The sequence below is a fragment of the Tauraco erythrolophus genome, chromosome 5 (genome assembly GCF_009769465.1).
Source record: "Tauraco erythrolophus isolate bTauEry1 chromosome 5, bTauEry1.pri, whole genome shotgun sequence".
Taxonomy (NCBI): Eukaryota; Metazoa; Chordata; class Aves; order Musophagiformes; family Musophagidae; genus Tauraco; species Tauraco erythrolophus.
In genome coordinates this window covers 34,981,342-35,000,025 of record NC_141469.1, presented here as the reverse complement: position 1 = coordinate 35,000,025, position 18,684 = coordinate 34,981,342, and the positions used below count along the sequence as shown (strand labels likewise).

Below are 18,684 nucleotides of genomic sequence, written 5' to 3'. Positions count from 1 at the left end.
TTTATAAATATGTAAAGAGTGACTGCCATGAGGATGGAACCAGACTCTTCTCACTGGCATCCAATGATAGGACAAGGGGAAATGGATATAAGCTGGAACACAGGAGTTTCCACTTAAACATGAGGAAGAACTTCTTCCCAGTAAGGGTAACAGAACACTGGAACAGGCTGCCCAGAGAGGTTGTGGAGTCTCCTTCTCTGGAGATGTTCAAAACCCGCCTGGACGTGTTCTTATGTGATCTGATCTAGGCGGTCCTGCTCTGGCGGGGGGATTGGACTAGATGATCCTTTGAGGTCCCTTCCAATCCCTAACATTCTGTGATTCTGTGATTCTGCTGCTAATGTCAACTCCAGCCATAACCTGGATACTGTTGTTGGTCTGAAGTCCTTCTCCTTCCCTCGGTCAGCTCTGTGCCAGCTGACGTGAAAGCCTAGGAATGGAGATGAAGTGGATTCGTTTTGTTTTGTGAGTGTATCTGTGTTTTGCTTTAAATCTTTCATGTTTCACTCCTAGTCTTAGCAGTTGATAGATAAGGCAAAGGTCCTGATTTTCTCATTAATATTTACTGTTTTCAGCAATGCATGGTCCTATCAGCTTTGGTGTAATTACTTGCAGTGTGTAAATAAGCATACTTTTATAAGGCTGAAACTACCTTTACTTCCTCACTGGAAGAACTTCCCAGAGGTAGGCAGTGCAATGATCCGAGAATAAGTCATCAGCTCCAAATAAAAAAACTTCTACAGTTACATGGCCATTGCATGTACAGCAGTCAATCCATCTTTTTCAGTCTCAGTACGAAAACTACCAATTCCATCATTAAATATTTATCTGTAAACCTTGAGATGAATAAATTTGAACTGCACTGAAATTCTTTATGAATTAAATATAGCTATTACTATCAGGTCTTTTTTCTAACCTTTCTACACATCCTGAAGGAAAACAGTCACAAAAAGTGAAATATCACAATAGAAAGGTATTTCAATATTAACTAATAACTTAGGCTATTGCTTCAGCTGAAGTTGGGAAAAATTGATCATGTTGCATCAACAAAAGTTTCATCTTGAACATTTATATGAAAAAACCTTTGGGATATCTGTTTTTACTCTAAAATGGCAGAAGTGATTCTTATGAAATTGAATGATTCACAGAGTGAAACAGAAGAATTCTAGCTAGAATCAAGAACCAGCCATGTTTTGGCTTGTGATGTCTCAAAAAATCAGAACTGTAAATCTAGATTCAGATCAGTCCCTCTGAAATCTCAGAGGCTTGGATTTGGGGTTCCATCCCTAAAACAGGTTTTATTTTTTTACAATTAGATGTTAGTTTTAAAAATTTACGAGACCTGTGAGTAAGATGCGACTTGAATGGTGAAATACATAGTGAAAGTCATTTAATTGCGGAGGATAGATAACTATGGGTGGGTTAAGGATGGGGTTAAAGAAGGAGGTCAACTCTCTTAAAAGTAAGTTGTTTCTTTTATTTAAATACTCGATGGAAATCTGCCTGGTATAAGAGGCTTCTAGCTTCTTTTGAACTCTGACCTGCTTCTTTGTGGCCAGGCAGTAATGGAATACTTGAAATTTTCATTAACTCTTATATTCTGGAGGACCAGCACCTAAATGTACACACTATTTGTGCTGCTAATTTAATTAAGCACTGCCTTTGCCCATAATGAGAGGCAGCTTTTCCTGTTTCCAGTCCTCATACTACCCTTAGCTGCTGCTGTGCAACCTTGCTACCTGCAGTTGGGTCCTGCTGCTGTAAAGCCATTGCCCAGGCTGTAACTCTGTCCCCAAGCTAGGAGAGCAGAGCAGGTCAGTGATAGCAAGTGAGGAAAGCCAAGGGTCCAAGAGGGTAGTTGAGGTGCATGGCCAGGCATAGGTGTACTTACAATCTAGCTCGGCTGAGGACTGATGTGAAGTGCAGCTCAGCAAAGCGTGGCAGGTCCCTACCATGCTCCTCATGGCTCTTTCTCATCTCATAGCAGCCTGATCCAGACCTGAGCTGCAATGGGACTCCTGAGCCCGTGGGTGGTGGTGGGGCAGGGAAAGCTGGTCATGGCCAGCAAGGCCAATTAGTGCCCTCAGAGGCCCGAGAGATACAGGTTATTTTTTGCATTGATATTTGTGACTTTTTTGGTGAGGAAGAGCCATGAGACACAAATGCCTGGGCATCTTCAGAAATGATCCTCAAATGTTCTTGAAATTTTTCAATTTTGATACTATTCTCTGACTCTCAGCTATAAACCAGACCTGGACAGCCACATTTATAACCCACAGATTTTCCTGCTTCTTTTGAAAGGTTTTTCCTGAGGGAACATTGCTGCTATCAAACTCATGAGCTTTAATCTTACAAAGAGAAATGAAAAACAAGTCTACTGCTCTGCACTTCAGGCATTCATCATTTGAAGCCCATGGGATGGGTTAGGTTTAAAAACACTAAGTAGGAGGCAATCCAAATTGAAATGTGAATCTTTCTGACCCTTTAGTGTCCTCATTTGCCTCCAGTGTTTCATTTGCAGTTGTGGTTAAAAATAGAAGAGAGTTCTTCCAGATCCAGTTTTGGAGATGGACTCCTCATCTCTTGGGATCTGAATTTAGAAGAAAAAGAGGAGAGCAACTCATACTTTTTCTAAGTGTTTGAGTAAAATCTTGTTTGCATGGCTCCCTAACCTCTCATTATTATAGCACCAAGACTTACCTTCTTAAATCTCGCTCTGCAAGAACAGTGGTCTCGGAGCCACCACCCAAAGAAGCCTAAAGCAAAGAGGTTTCTTAGCTTCCCCTGGCCTGTTTGGCACTATAGAGGCCACCAAGTGGATAAGATTGACTGATGTCTCACTGAGGATTTTGTTGGTAACTTCATTTAAATAATTTTCTTTCACCTGAGATCACTCTGGTAAATTTTATTGTAGGAGAAAACAGTCTGGTCCACTGAAATTTGACATTTTATTCCCATAGCAACCTCCCTCAGAGAGCCTTCCAGTTCAGTTATTAATGAGGTTATTCTCATAGTAACTCTGAGGGAGGTGAATATTCCCACATTCTAGCTGAAAAAGATGCTTTGTAGTCTATTATGTGTTTCCTGATCTCACAGGGAAGTCTATCACAGTTAAAGTGGAATTTAGACTTTCTGTATTTTAGCAATACATTTTCTCAAGGACTATCTTTTCTGTTGGACATACCTGTCAACCTTGCAATAGATTTCAGAGATTCTTTTTGTCAGTTCATTCGTAGATAAGCAACATGGTCAATCAGAAGCACGTCCCTAGAGGTGTTCAAGGCCAGGTTGGATGAGGCTTTGGGCAACCTGTTGTAGTGGAGGATTTCCCTGCCCATGGCAGGGGGGTTGGAACTAGATGATCTTTGAGGTCCCTTCCAACCTAAACCATTCTATGATTCTATGATTCTATAACCCTCTTTTCTCAACCGAAGGGATTTATGTTTTATTACTTGTGAAAGGTCTTCAAGACATTTTACATTTGAGCAGGTCCTGAAACTTTTCTCCTTAGTTCCGGTGTCAAATTTATCCTTCCAGAGAGCTATGAACAGTATGGAGACTCACAAAGGCTTTTCTGCTCTTTACTGGCTGTAATAAGGTCTAGTACATCAATTCAATTGTTCTTTGACGACTTATGATGTTTCCAGTGTTGCTACTAAGTTAATAGCTTTTCTGAATGTTATGGTTTGAAGTGGGGGGGGGAGGTCCGGGTGGCAGAAGCTGCCCATCAGACCGGACTCCCATCCCCCTCAGGGCTTGAGCCAATTGACGCCTCTGCGAATTGCCCTGTTTACGTCGGGACAAAGGAACCGGAAAGGTGTGCTTTTGCCCAGGAGCAAGGAGAAGGGAGGGGGCCACTGCTGAAGGATTACTGTAAACTGACCCACATGATCAGGACCATCTGGGCTGATGGCCTGTCACCAGAACTCAAGCTCTTGCTCTCTGTTTATGGTACCACATTACTGTTTTCAGACTGATCAGATCACTGTCCCTCCACCTCCATGGGCATGGAAGGAACATTTAGAAGAACATCTTGTCTGTGGTTCCCCTGCAAGGGGTCAACTCACAACAGATCTCTCTTCTTAGTCACAGTCTGAGTCTCTTCCTCACTTCGAGTCTGCACTGCGCTGTAAGTTTCCCCGCTTTCTGAACTTGTTGATGCTGTTTGGTATAGATGATATCCTGGGGCAGGAATTATTATAAATTATTATTATAAATTGAATTGCCGTTTTGCAGTATTAGCCTCCATTCATGTTTGCCACTACTGTATTTTGTCTCTTTTTCCTTTTAAGCTGTCTCAGCTGCTGCTATTTTAAATCTTAGGTACCTGTCAAGGGAGCTTCACCTTAGTTATCGCCTGTACCATTAGCCATCATTGGGATTTCTGAAGACCTTACATTCCCCCTCAAAAAGACAAGTAAAATATATCATCCTCTGTGCTAATTTTTGCAGCTCACATCATCAATGGTGACGCTAAACAGATAGTCATTCTTTCCTGTTTTATACTGCACTGCCCATGAAGACATGCTATCAATTTGGGCTTGATACCTACTAGATTGTCCAGGCGACTTTTTGCAATGAAAACACATTTCATGTTCCTTGTATTTTCTGCCTATCTCTGCTAACATTTTTTTGTTTATTAATAAGAAACAATTTAAAATTCATTATTTTAAATGAGCAACTTTGTCTTCAAATAATAGCAGTTGTACTTCACATTGTATTAGCATAAACTTTCTGGCATAGGTCGTTTATTATTATTTGTACTTATTTTCAGAAGGCTAATTGCTTACCTTCCTGGGATTGCCATCTAAGTCAAAAGATTTACTTAGCAGATCATTTTAAAATTGTCTTTACCTTTATCACCTATGCTCACTTATGCATGAGGAGAAAATGCAAGTATTGGAGTCAGTATACTTTAATGGGACAGGGATCAGAGTTTGATCAGTACTTTGGTATAAAAGAAACAATATCTGTAAAAGTAAAATACATAAACTTTGTACTAAAAAGTACTATAACTCCCCTACAGAGGTGACTGTCTCATTCTACTGCCCTTGAAAGTAGACTTCTAGCAAAACTAGCTTTGTATCTTATTTTAAGGTGTCACAATAAGCTTAATCCAATATAAACATCCATACTGCCACCAAAAGGGATGTTCCTGCTTTCCTCCCTATTCTTGCTTTTTGCATTGTGTCAGAAACAGTGTCCATGTGATTGCCTCATTTTCTTGTCAGGTTGGTTTTCAAAAAGCAATTCTTTTACCTGGATGATCACGTGCTCTTGTCATCGCATCGCATGACAAGGATCATAAAGAAGGGCTAAAACACAGTGTTGATGAGGTGGTCTCAGAGATAAGTTTGTTGTGTGTGGGGGGGGGAAATATAAGTGTTTTCTACTTCCTCTCATTAGGCTGTCTGAATGTAGAATTCTTTCTTGTGAAAAGCTAAAAGCAAAATGAAAAGTAATGTTTATTGAAACATTCTGATTTCAGAAAAAAAAAAAGATCAGAAATGCACACATCCCCTACATGGACACAGACAGACAAGAATAATAGAGAAATAAAAATCACCATGAATCGATAGTGAGGAATTTTTTATTTTAATTGAGATCAGTGAAGACCTTTCGGTTTTGTAATTCTTTCATTTCCTTTTCCAGTGGAAAAGAGGTAAAATGGAAAGCAGGAACAAGGCAAAAAGGTGAGAAAGACACCAAATCTAGATAATTTTCTTTTGCTTTCATTAGAGTTGAAATCAAATTATTAATTAAAAGATCAGAACTCTCATATTGCTTTTGTATCCTTCACATTAACATTATTTATTTAAAATAATTTTTTTCCCCTCCTGTCTCCTCCTACATTTGTTGAAGCAAACCGTGACAGGCAAAAACTCACTTTTCAATTACTCTCTTTTTTCCATCCACCTCAGAGTATCTGTGTACACCTCTGAAACAGAGTAACCTGTCGGAAGATCACAGAGGCAGCACACCAAGCTTTCCGGTTATGAATTATTATGGTTAAATTTTACACTAGTTTTAAAAAGCCATAAGGCCAAGAAAATTTGATTTATTTTTTAATCTAATGCTCCCAAGAAGAACAATGGGAGAGATACGCAGTCATAAGACATCTTCTAATCGGTACAATTAACCTGTGCTGGTAAATGCTTATTCATGCTCAGTCCTTCAGAAAGGCATAGCTAATTTCATCAAATCCATGTTAAAATTCTTGTGGAGCAAAGCAACAACCAAATATTCCCACACCTTCCACAGAGCAATAAACATTTGTTTTTCTTCTGGATAACAGTCACAACAACCCCTGCAGTCCCTGGAACTTCTGATGAAGTCCTTACTAAAGCTACCACACGACAACTTTCAGTAGACTTTTGGCAAGAAAGAAAAACAGTGTTCTTTGATCAAAATCCTACCGTAATTTACACCTATAGGACTTTTTGTGCTGACTTCAATGGCTTGTTGAAAAGTCTCTGCTACCTGTAAATCCCTCCCAGTGGCTCACAGAAGATGACATCCCTCAAAGCATCAGGATGACTTAGTTTTGTTTTGATGATGTATCTCAAATTTCTCAGAAGAGGTCTTGAGATTGTAGGATGGCACTCAGTAGTTTCAGTTTAAACTTCTCTCAAAGAAAAGCTCTAATTATTTTCAGCTTGTACTACTTGCCCAAGTAGCAAACTTTGATTTACAGGTTTCAGGTAGCTGCTTGATATATTTTACAGACTTGATGTATTTAATGGCAGCATGATTTTATTTTGCCTTATTAGAGATGTAAACAGCTCTGGAGAGAAATTTTCATGTAAATCTTGGGTTCAGACAGATTCTTGTTTACCAAGGAGTTGCAGTCTTCTTGTGAATACAAAATTGCATCTTCATTTCTTCTACAGCTTTTACAGAATAACGTTAGAAAAGGAATTACGCTCTGTTACAGACATAAAAGGGAATCAAGGTATTGAGAATCAGTCCTAGCATCTTTTTTTTTAGCAGCTTGGTTGTTTTCAAATGTTAGTTTTCTTTGGGATTTCAAATTTATTTCTGGCTGTGGCAACACATGCCTGTTTCTCTAACAGTGTAAATCATTAGCTGATTCACCAAATTCAGGTGAAAGGTAGGTTCAGGTTGGATATTAGGAAAAAATTTTTTACCATGAGAGTGGTAGAACACTGGAACAGGTTGCCCAGAGAGGTGGTGGATGCTCCATCCCTGGAGACGTTCAAGGCCAGGTTGGACAAGGCCCTGAGCAACCTGATCTAGTTGGAGATATCCCTGTTCCTTGCAGGGGGGTTGGACTAGATGACCTTTGAAGGTCCCTTCCAGCCCTAACCATTCTATGATTCTATGATTCTATGAAATTCTTCTAGTCTGTTTCTATAGGATTTTGGAGAATGGTAGACTGTTGTAGTTCTTTCCAGTCTTCATTTTAACTAACATATTCAGAAAATTCTCTGTCCATTTAGGAAAAAACCCACACCTTTAATGATACAATGTGAGGTGGATTTCACTGAATACAGTGTAGAACCCCATGATGTTGGCACTGCTTTTGATGAACAAACCATGCGTCATCTCAATATTCTGTGAATTTGACGTGTCACTAAATTGCATGTTAAGTACTACCCTGTAGGAGGATTAACATAAGGAAATAAGAATTCCTGTAATGCATCATGGCAGATGTTATTCAGCCCACTCTTTTATCTATGGTATCAGTTATTTATTGCTAAATGAGAAATGAGAGAGGTATAAAATGGTACTTTTTCAACAGTACTGAGGTTTTCTCCCCATTTCTGGCAAAACCATAATCCATCGTATTTGAGAAGTCATGGCAGTCCAGTGAAGTTCTCAGTGACTGAAAAAGGGAAAACATAATCCCCATTTTTAAAAAGGGAAAAAAGGAAGACACAGGGAACTACAGGCCAGTAAATCTCATCTCTGTGCCCGGCAAGATCATGGAGCAGATAGTCCTGGCAACTACGCTAAGGCATATGGAAAAAAAAAGAGGTGATAGGTGACAACCAACATGACTTCACTAAGGGCAAATCCTGCCTGACCAATCTGGTGGATCAGGAAAGAGCAACTGACATCATCTACCTGGATTTGTCCAAACCATTTGACACTGTCTCGCATGACATCCTTGTCTCTAAATTGTAGAGACATGGATTTGGTGGATGGACCACTCAATGTATAAGGAATTGGCTGGATGGTCGCACTCAAAGAGTTGCGGTCAATGGCTCAATATCCAAGTGGAGGCCAGTGACAAGTGGTGTTCCTCAGGGGTCAGTACTGGGGCCACCAACATCTTTGTTGGTGACGTGGACAGTGGGATCGAGTGCACCCTCAGCAAGTTTGCTGATGACACCAAGCTGCGTGGTATCGTGGACACGCTGGAGGGAAGGGATGCCATCCAGAGGGACCTTGACAGGCTTGAGAGGTGGGTGTGTGACAACCTCATGAAGTTCAACAAGGCCAAGTGCAAGGTCCTGCACGTGGGCTGGGGCAATCCCATGCACAAGTACGGGCTGGGCAGAGAATGGATTAAGATGATCTTTAAGGTCCCTTCCTACCCAAACTGTTCTATGATTCTATGATTCTAAGTACAGCAGCAATTTTAAGAAGCTTTAATGGCTGCTGAGACCTACTGAGGTTCTGTCAGCACAGCTTCATGGTTCTCTCTGGAAGAAACTGGAGAATCTGAAAAGTATAGACTTATAAAGAAGCCAGCAGAACTAGTTTGAAATCCTAGTAACAGTGCTGTCCAATGCGTCTCAGGTCAAACTATACAGGCCAAATCTAGAAGGAAAATTTGATTTAGTTATTATTTATTTTTTTTCTGATTCACACAGAAGCAGGAAGCATTAAAACACCCTGAAACAGACCTGTAATGTCTAAGACAGTGCTCAGACTTAAATAAAAATCTGTTTTCTTGGCTGATGGCCACATCACATCTCCTTGTTTCTGCTTTCTGTTGAGATCAGTGAGAATGAACCTAGATGTCTTGAAATGCTCATTGTGTTACAAATATGGCTTTACTGTACACCTTCTAATGCCTTAGTAGTCATGTTTTGGTTTTGGCTACCACCAGACAGTCCAAATAGATCAGTGGGACTCAACTAGAGAAGGAGAACATCTGGATTTAGCTTATCAAGTTCTGCCAATTTTTCTCAAATTGAAAAGCTCCTAATCTCTTTTTTATGATGCAAAGCATATTTATGCCTGTGCTTTGACCATGTTGGATTGGATATTTGCTCTTGGAGATACAAAGTTCTTTCAAGTAATGGTTATTGAATGTATTTGGACTGATCATATATACATGCTATAAGCATTCCTTAGCTGCAGTAAGAACAACAGATGTCAGCTCTGTGTAGGATCCACCCAATATACATATTGGCTCTTGAGCTAGATGTAATTTACACTTGAACAAATGATAGGTAACTTGAGAATATTTTGGATTAGCAAAACTGCAAATGAAAGGGCAGAAATTTTGTGTTCTTTTATGATGTCATAAATCAAACACAGAATGACTTGCATCTTTTTACTTTTTTCTTCAAATCACCGTGCCACTTATGAATAATGCAGCTGAGGTGAATGCATATAAAAGACTTCATTGTTTTAACATATGTCATTATATATATAATGCTGATTAAAGAAAGAATAATAGGCATTTCCACTAAAAGTATCCAGTGTTTTTGCAGTATAGTTGTAAAAATGCAATAGACTGTGATGTGCATGTTTTCCCCAAAATATACTTTAGCCTTGTGGAGCAAGAAATATTTATTTTATCTTTCTCTAGAAAGTTTTATATCAAACATCTGCTCCATCAGTGCTCATACAGTTGGAAAGATGTGCCTGGGAAATGGTGTGGTCTGAAGTGGGAGCCAGGTACTGTTCTCAGCTCTGCGGCAATTTGATGTGTGAGGTTTGAGTCAATCATCTACTGATTTCTATACTGATAGTTTTTGAGTATATGAATATATTTTCTCAAGTATCTGTAATGGCTAGGATCACATTTTTTGATTTTTCCTAGGAAGCAGGGTTCAACCTTTCATTCAGCTTGCGAATGCCACTACCATCATCCAAGCTTTTATTAGTTCAAGATCAAACTACTGGAAAATGCTCCACATGGAGCTACCTCAAAACTGTGACAATAGTGTCATGGTTTGAAGTGGGGGGGGAGGTCCGGGTGGCAGAAGCTGCCCATCACACCGGACTCCCATCCCCCTCGGGGCTTGAGCCAATTGGTGTATCTGCGAATTGCCCTATTTATGTCAGGACAAACGAGCCGGAGAGGTGTGTGCCTTTGCCCAGGAGCAAGGAGACGGGACGGGGGCACGGCCCCCGCTCCCGGCCGGGCGCCCCGTCGAGGATGGCAGCGGCGGAGCCGCTTGGGGAACTCGGGGAGAGCCCCGCTCCCGGGGCGCCCACCGGGCCGAGTTCACCCAGAAAGGACTGAGATCTAAGAGAAACGACCACGCAGATAAGAGGTCAGTGAAGATGGGACGGAACAATGTGTGCTGCAGCTGAGTCCCCCTTGCGAGCAGCCCCTTGCAGCCAGTCCTCGGTGGAGCAAGCAGAGACCCGGTCGCAGCCCGTGGAGGATCCACGTCGAGAAGAGATGCCAGAGCCTGAGCACGGTAGGCATCTAGAGTCCGTGGGATGACCCCCGCCGATGGGGAGGTGCTTTGTTAAAGGAGATGCCTGAGCCTGAGCCTATTGTGAATCATGGGCACGGGTCGAGGCGCATTTACGCATCTAAGTCTGTACGGAGACATATTTCAGGTCGATATGACGACCCACGCCGGAGCGCATTTAAAGTCTGTATGATGGCCCACGCCAGAGCGAGTGGCTACAGCTCCTTAAAAGCCCAGGACTGGTAAAGCCCGCACTTGGGGCAAATCCGATGGGGTAAGGATTTGCCTCTTAGCGGGTAGGATTCACACTTTTGCCGTGAGTAGGGGATCCACTGGAGCAAGGGACAATGCTGTAAGGACTCCTTCTCCTTTAAGAGAAGCGGCAGTAACAACTTGGAATGAACTGACCTGCACTCCCCCATTCCCTGCCCCCCTGCGCCGCTGGGGGGAGGAGGTAGAGCTGGGAAGAAGAGGCAAAGGAGGGGGGAGTGGTGTTGTTTTTAAGACCTGGCCTTGTTTTCTTGTTATCCTCTTAAGTAACCGTTTTTGTGTGCTTTTCTCTTTGTAGGTAGCTGTTAATAAATAGTTTTGCTTTAAGAAAACAGCCTCTTTTGCCCGGGACCGTGGTTGGTGGGTGTTCCTCTGTTCCTGTCTCGACCCTCAGCTCTTTTATTACATTTTTCTCCTCTCCATTTTACTGGAGTGGGAGAGCTGCGTGGGGTTTAGTTGCTGGATCGGCCTAACCCACGACAAATAGTCAAAGTAAGATATACTTGCACATAAAGTTATTAATAGAGACTTGAAGCTGTGCAGTGGAATTCATTTAAGGTTTATGTGAGCATGATTAAACAGAAAGAAACAAAATACTTTAATTTGCATGCATATACAGCTCACTGATGAAATTAACAGGAATCCTTCATTCTAATACCATGTCATGCAACAGATGCCATAAATGCTTATCTGTTTTCTCCCTTAGTTAGCCAAATATCTGTTGTATTCCGTAATCCTTCTCAGTTTTGAATTAATGGTGACTTTTTCAGGGATGAAAGTAGGAAATGGAAAGGGGAGATTATAATACTTCTTGATTTTTCCAACTTGATGAAAATCAATGAAACTGAAAGGAAACTCCCTCATACTGTTAATGCTCACAGTTTCATTCTGTGGATTTGCCTGTATGAAAAAATAGCTGAAGACAGTATAAACTAATTTTGATTTCTGAAAACATGTCCGTGCCATAAGACTCAAATTCAGAGCTGGTATCGAAAATGTCCAAGTATGGTGTGGTAGTAAAATGAAATAAGTGCTCAAAAAGCTTTTTCATCTTAAGTAAAGGACACCAAGAAAGCTATTTTCAAGAGGGTCATATTACTGTTACCGAAGAAAGTGTCCTTCTGCCAGCCACACCATTATCTCAGCGGGGCTTTGCACTAGAAAAATGTCATTAGCTACAAGACCAGGCTCCATGTGTTAGACACGTCATGTTTTAGAGGACAAGAATACAATACTTGTGATATCCTCATTGCACAGACAAAATGATAGTGTCTGACCTTGATGATATTTGAAACATTGGAAATGCCAGAGGTCAAGGGGTGCTGTAATTCTTCTCAGAATAAAAGGTGACCCTGTGATGTTGAATGTTCACCAAAAGGGAGAAAAAGCACATACAAAACCTAAAAAAAAAAAGTGTGATGAACAAAATAAGCTGAAAATTATGAGACTGTGAGATTAAAAACACCTGAGGAAAACACCTGAGGAGACTGACTAATGTAGTAATAAGGTGGCAGTGAACTTAGCTCGTTTGTCAGGGCTGTGACATTAATGTGACTTCTCCATGGCTGATCTGTTGTTGATGGGACTGTTGCTTAAAACATCTTCGTTTTATTCAGCTGAATTTGGTATTGGTCTCGACTGCAAAGGTATCCCTTTTATCATCCTTTCCTAACATCCCCAGGGAACAACTTGCCCTGTTTTTGAATTTGCAGCATTGTATGTTTGAATAATCAAAAGAGACTAAGTTGCTTAGTAGATTAACCCTTTCCAGAAAATCACAGTGGCTGCAAGACTAGCTCATTTCAAATGTAGGCTCAGGTGTGTTTACATACTTTCATAGTCACTTAAAATTATCTATATTTTCTCTTGCATAAAACATGTTGCAATTGTGGTACTTCAATTTAAGATAAAGCTATGAGACAGTGAACTATAGAAAGAAAATACTCTTTTTTCTTAATGAAGATTTGAAAGTGTAACATCCCACTTTCTACCGATGTTAAACACAAAAATTGAGAAAATTTGATCAATGGTTGTGGTTAAGTTTTTTAACCACTTATTTGACTTAGTACTAATCCATCTTAAATTCCATGATCTTATGGCTCATTTAATCATTTCTTTCTTACACAAGTCCAATTTACAATTAAATCCAATTTAAAAAAGTTGTTCTAGTCATTCAGAGCAATAAGCTCTGCTGAAGAAGGAAGTACAGAGAAATAGAATATATGGACAAGAAAAACTGTCCTTCTCGTAGCTAAAAATAAATGTGTAATCTTAGTTTTACAAAAACAAAATAATTAGTCAAACTATTGCATTTCAAAACCAGTCAGGCTTCAGGAAAATATGTAGTCAAGTCCTACTGAAATGTGGCTAGACTTAAATTTAGATAATTACAAACTGTTTCAACAGTTTTCCAGTTGTTTTTGGGAACTGACTTCAACTGAATGACTGCAAGGTAAAGAAGAAACTGAAACTAAGCTTTCTTTAAGAAAAGCGTTTGTTAAAAATCAGCAAAATAAAGAGGAAATATCAGAAGGTTTGAAAGCAGAGGAGCAACACAGACGATATCAGCATGCTGGAGGGGAAAATTGCTGAATTTTCTCTATCAAAGAAATTAATGAGACTAACACATAGTTTTGAACCTTTTCAATGCAGTATTGATTTCCTACTTAAACTTAAGGATCAACTTAAAGATACCAGTCATTAAGGTCTCAGATCCTCTGTTTAGGGGCATACGCTTGGGACAGATGACCTGCAGGAACAAGATTTAAGTTGATGTCTGTGTGGAAGGTGGTTTTGCTGAACTGTCTTGTCCATCACTCCAGTATTGACCAGCAGGAACTACAAGACAGTGCCCCACTGGGAAAATCTGTGGGCAGAGACCTTAGCTGAAGGTTGCTGACCAACAATTCAGCTTCTCAAACATCTGGGTAACCCTAACTCTTACATGATTTGGCACAAAATTTGTCTTCCGATTTCCAGTTTCCAAGCAGCTTATAAATCCTTTGCAAGGTTATGTGATTTCATTTTAGTATCCGAATCCTAAACCTGCTGTATTCAGAATTACCATCTTTGTTTGCTAAAGACTAGAGTCTGCTGTTTTCAGCTCTGTCAGCTCTGGATTTGATTTGGTCTCTGGTAATTACCAGGAAGGTGGTTGCTATAGCTGCACTAATGAAAGGAGCAACCAGGGTTCCTTGAAGACAATGTAAGCAAGCATAAATAAACAAATGCTTAAATGTATTATAAGTGGCATTAATAGTGTAAATGAGATATTACTGGAACAGAGAAAATAAGACTTTAGCCCTTGTAAGTGACTGGATATATATATATCAAACTTGCAACTTCCTACTCAGTGCTTAGTTTGAGCCGATACTTTTTTTTTTGACAGATATTTAAAGTATTATTAGTTTTATAGAATTCTCTTCTTCATCATGATGTGAGTCACATTTTTGTTGTCTTTGTTCATGTTACCACATTTTTCCAATGACAATCTGTCTCCATAATTTTGCTGATTCCTGTTACGACAATAACAGGCGCATAGATGGAGGTACATGACCAAAGCCAGGAATGTAAGAAAGTTTCAATTTAAAAAAAAAAAAAAATCTGTTAAGTTGTACTGAACTTTGTCAACTCTGGTTCGCTGAGTTTAGCTTTGAGTGTGAGTCTTTTCTGACAAGTGACTGTAAAAACTGTATCACACATGGTGATGTTTGTGTTTCAGTGGCTCCATATCAATTTTGTTCAGGATGTTGCTGGATTTTTTTTAAACCACCAGACCCATCAATGAACCAGAGCCACTCTGTGTTCAGTCTCACACAACACCAACAATAATGATGTTCCTGAGAAATGAAACCTCTTACTCACCTTCACAGCAAACCACTTCAGTGTCTAGAGCAGACCGTGCTGTCAGATTTTCCTGAAGTGGGAGTAAACCCATTCTACTGCCAAGCTAAAATGAAATCTCCCAAAACAAACTTATGCTACATCTATGAAATAGTCTTATAATATTAGCATTATATATTGTATTAAGGTGGCAAAGTTTGGAGGGGCTGATCTTGCTAGCTCATCATGGGACAAGTTTCCATCACTGTAACGAAATATGGGAATTTTCCTGCAGAGTGATTACTGTAACAATACTGTCCTTATATTACTATGTATCTGTAAGCAGATGGTGTTACTTATCTGAATTATTCAGTACCCTTTTAAGAGGTCGTAATCTTTCTGGAAAATGATGAGCAGTTTTTGCTAATGGCTGCATAATGCTAACTAACTGTCTTGTTACTTGGTTAGGACAGAGATACGTTTCTTTCTGGAGATACTGGGCACTGGAGGCATTGGGCCAAGATGAGTTGGTGAATAAAATGAATAGAGCATATTTTAAAGCAAACCTCCTATTTGCTTGCTATTAAATGTTTGGTGTTTTAAGAATAAAAGTAAATACCACATGGTAAATGACATTAGTTGGGAACGCCGTCATTCCTTTTCTTTTCTGATTCTGACTTAGCACTCTTCAAACTATTTTCCTTTTCTTCTCTCCTTTATTTTGCAGTTAACTTTGACCACTTTCAAATATTGCGGGCTATTGGGAAAGGGAGTTTTGGAAAGGTAAGGACCAATTTATTTTTAGTGGTTAAATTTCTAATAGGCAATTTCTTTGTGTATTTCTGGTGTGACCTGCCTACAGTAAAGGAACATAGGTTTTGTAGCCTTTTGCTTCTTAAACACATTTCATCATCAATATGACTGACTCGACTATTTATTGAATTATTTCTATTACAATACATTCACTAAAACTAATGGAGTAAAAATGATTATAATAATTAAGTCTCCTTAGCAAAATTTAGAAACCAATCCCCAAATTAAAAGCAAACAAAAAGGTAGGAGCAGCCTATTTTTTTAGGTAGTCTACTAGAGTGAGCTTGTTCTTAAATCTCTGGACTTATTCGTGTCTTTAAAATAATTGCAGTATTTTAAAGGCACTTTGCATAGATTCAATAGACTTGGGGCTGTGTAAACTGACATACACTGTAATTATGATCATTGAGTAAATGTTTGTTCAATTCAACAGGCTTTTGCTGAAACAGAGAAGATTAATGGTTTGTTTACACATGAGCAGATGACCTTTCTTTCCTATAATAAAGACTATAACAAGGTTTTAAATTTTAATATGGGTAAATACAAGACCGTGCAGTCAGAGAAAATCGTATTACAAAAATATTAAAAATCGTCACTCACAGGAATACATTTGAAGGTGAAATATAACTTTAGTAACTGATCAAGCAATAGCTATCTAGATCTTGATTTTGAAGATTCTTGAGTATTTGCTAGCTGAGTGCCAGTGAGCTACTTCTGTAGTTACGCATTAAGGACACACACAGGATTTTGCTGTCTCTCAGCCTTCCAAGCAGAAAAATTACTTTCATTTTACAGAGGCCGGAAATACTTCTTGCAGAACAGCACAGTCCTTCATGGCCTGGGTCTTATTTGATTCATTAGTTTCCAAGAGAAACTCTTTAAGGACACTAGGGGACTATGCTGCTAGTGCAAAATGGTATTCAAGAACCCTTTAAAAATCAGGACAACTGGAGATCTATAATTGTTTATTATCACAAAACAGTGATGGAATATCTTGTCAAACTAAATAGAGATCCAGAAGTGCAAGTTAGGTACAGGATAAGCAGTTAAAGAAATATCTAAGTCATGTTTGCCATCAGAAGGTCACTTGCACCTCTCTTTCTTCAAAGCTTCTCCATTCCCACCTCTGCTGTCTTTGCCCTTTCAAAGGGGCCTGCACCCTTCCACATCATGCAAGAAAGTAAAACAAGCCCATGTGCTTTTTGAAGGCTTGTTGGTTGATGTTTAATCCACTCTTCTCCATGGCATTCAGGAAACTGGTGAATGTTTATACGATATTTCTAGAAACATCTAATTTTCTCACAGGTTTATATGGCTGCAGTGTTCTTGAGAACCTGCTTTGGGGATATGTATGAGCAAGAATAGAGTTTCACAACCCTCAGAGAACATGTTTAATGCAAGAAAGGGCTCATGCGTAAGTCCCCTCTAAACTTAAATCCTTATTTTACAGCTGTCGAATGCAACAGAAGAGTCCCTGGTGTAACAGGTTATTTTTCCCAAGTGAATGCAAGCTACTAACAAATCACCTTGTTTTTTCTTTCACAGATAGGGAAAGGAAGAAACCCATTTTAAAATGACTTATTATACCATAGCCAAAAGCACAACATGGTCAATCAGTCACTGTTTCAAGTGTCTTTCTCTGTGAGTCAGTCTTGCCTTTATTGTTCATTTAGAAGCCTTGTTGCTGGCAACTTTTCCTATTACTGTCCTCTGAAAGTACCTGGCAGCAGAAAACATCAACAAATGATGCAAGACCTCTAATCTCTATCGACTCATTTTTACTCTTTGGGGTCTATTGTGCTCTAGCATCCTGCAACATATAACACCGTGTTCGGTATCATATCTTCCTTAAACTACCTTCTTCCTTTATGGCTGCTTTGTGGCCTTTTCTGTTTTCTGAGACCAGTAAGATGCTTTAAGACATGCTCTACTTTTTTATTTTATTGCTGTTGGTACAATCGCACTCTCTCTCTCTCTCTCGATATTTCTTAAATTACCCTGGTTGCTACAGCAACCTTAGGCCTCTGCAGGATATTGCTGCAGGAGGTATCTGATATGGCAGAGACTCCACGCAGCTCAGCTCGCTCTCGTGCACAGAGCTCAAGGTGATCCTCGAAACTTCACCTGTTTCACTGGGGCCAGCTGCTTCAGCAGCTACGCTCTGTCCCTCCCAGCTGGCTTCAGAAAGCAGCTCCTTGCCTTTTCCTTCGGCATTTTCAATTCATAGTAGCAACATTTGCTGTTATAGGAATTCCCAGGCCATTTGGTATCAAATGCTTTGTATATCAAGAGCTTGTCTTTTCTGATAAGCAGCCACCTGTTTTAAGCCTCTGCCTCAGTACACTTTGTTAGGAACATGTTAAGAGCAGATGCAGTCTTGTATGCACTGTAGCATCTTCCCCAGAAAAAATGAAGATACATCACAGCAGTCGTGAGGAAGGTAGAAAAAAGGTGTGGAGAGAAGAGAAACAAGGAGCATGCTCTTGTTTCTGTAAAAAAGCCAGGCTCGCTTCAAAGGTGTCCTCTGAGAGTCAGATTGCACCCTGGTGAGGGACAGAAGAAGGTGAGCTCTGAGCCTGCATAGGACCGCGGCAGCCACAGCTTCTGTGTAGGCCAGTGCTTCTTTTGTTCAAGCCAAGTGACGTGAAAGCTGTGGCAGACTGGTGCGTGACCACCCACTGAACACTTATTCCCTCTCCTGGGCACATGTATACAGACCTGGTGTATGTATCTGTACATACAGACAGTGGTTCAGACCTGTGAGCTGCTGCCAGGGTGACAGTGGTACCCAAGCGAGGTATGTAAAACTCCTCTAAAAGTGGCCTTGCTGGCTTCAGTGACCTTGCTTTGCTAGGTGGATGAAGCCAGCTCTTTGCTTATGCTTTGGTGTCTTCATATGTGTCAGGAAACATTTCATATTTTTCTTTTTTTGAAAGACCTTTAAGCTAGTTATGCTTGGCATGGTCCAGCAATTAGTATTTCCAAATGCATTTGAAGTGAAGGTCAGAAATTTTGTCTAAACAGGTTTTATTAACATTAAATATTTGCCTTCTAAGTCAATTCAGAAGCAGACGATTTAAAAGACTCAAACCAAAAATGCTGAACACTGCTCTAAGTAGCTATTTCTTTATTCCATGCGATACCTTAAAAGTGC

The 18,684-nt window shown here is 39.9% G+C and overlaps 1 protein-coding gene across 2 annotated transcripts in view; it reads left to right on the top strand.

Annotated features, from left to right (window-relative positions):
• STK32B (serine/threonine kinase 32B) overlaps window positions 1–18,684 on the top strand; it is a 189,760-nt gene that overhangs the window by 14,193 nt on the left and 156,883 nt on the right. The window contains exon 2 of one of the 2 annotated variants that reach the window (XM_086611681.1): window positions 15,445–15,500. In XM_086611681.1, the coding sequence (XP_086467807.1) occupies window positions 15,445–15,500 (56 nt within the window). Of the gene's footprint in view, window positions 1–15,444; window positions 15,501–18,684 lie in introns of those variants that run through there. The other variant, XM_086611682.1, reaches the window with a different exon arrangement.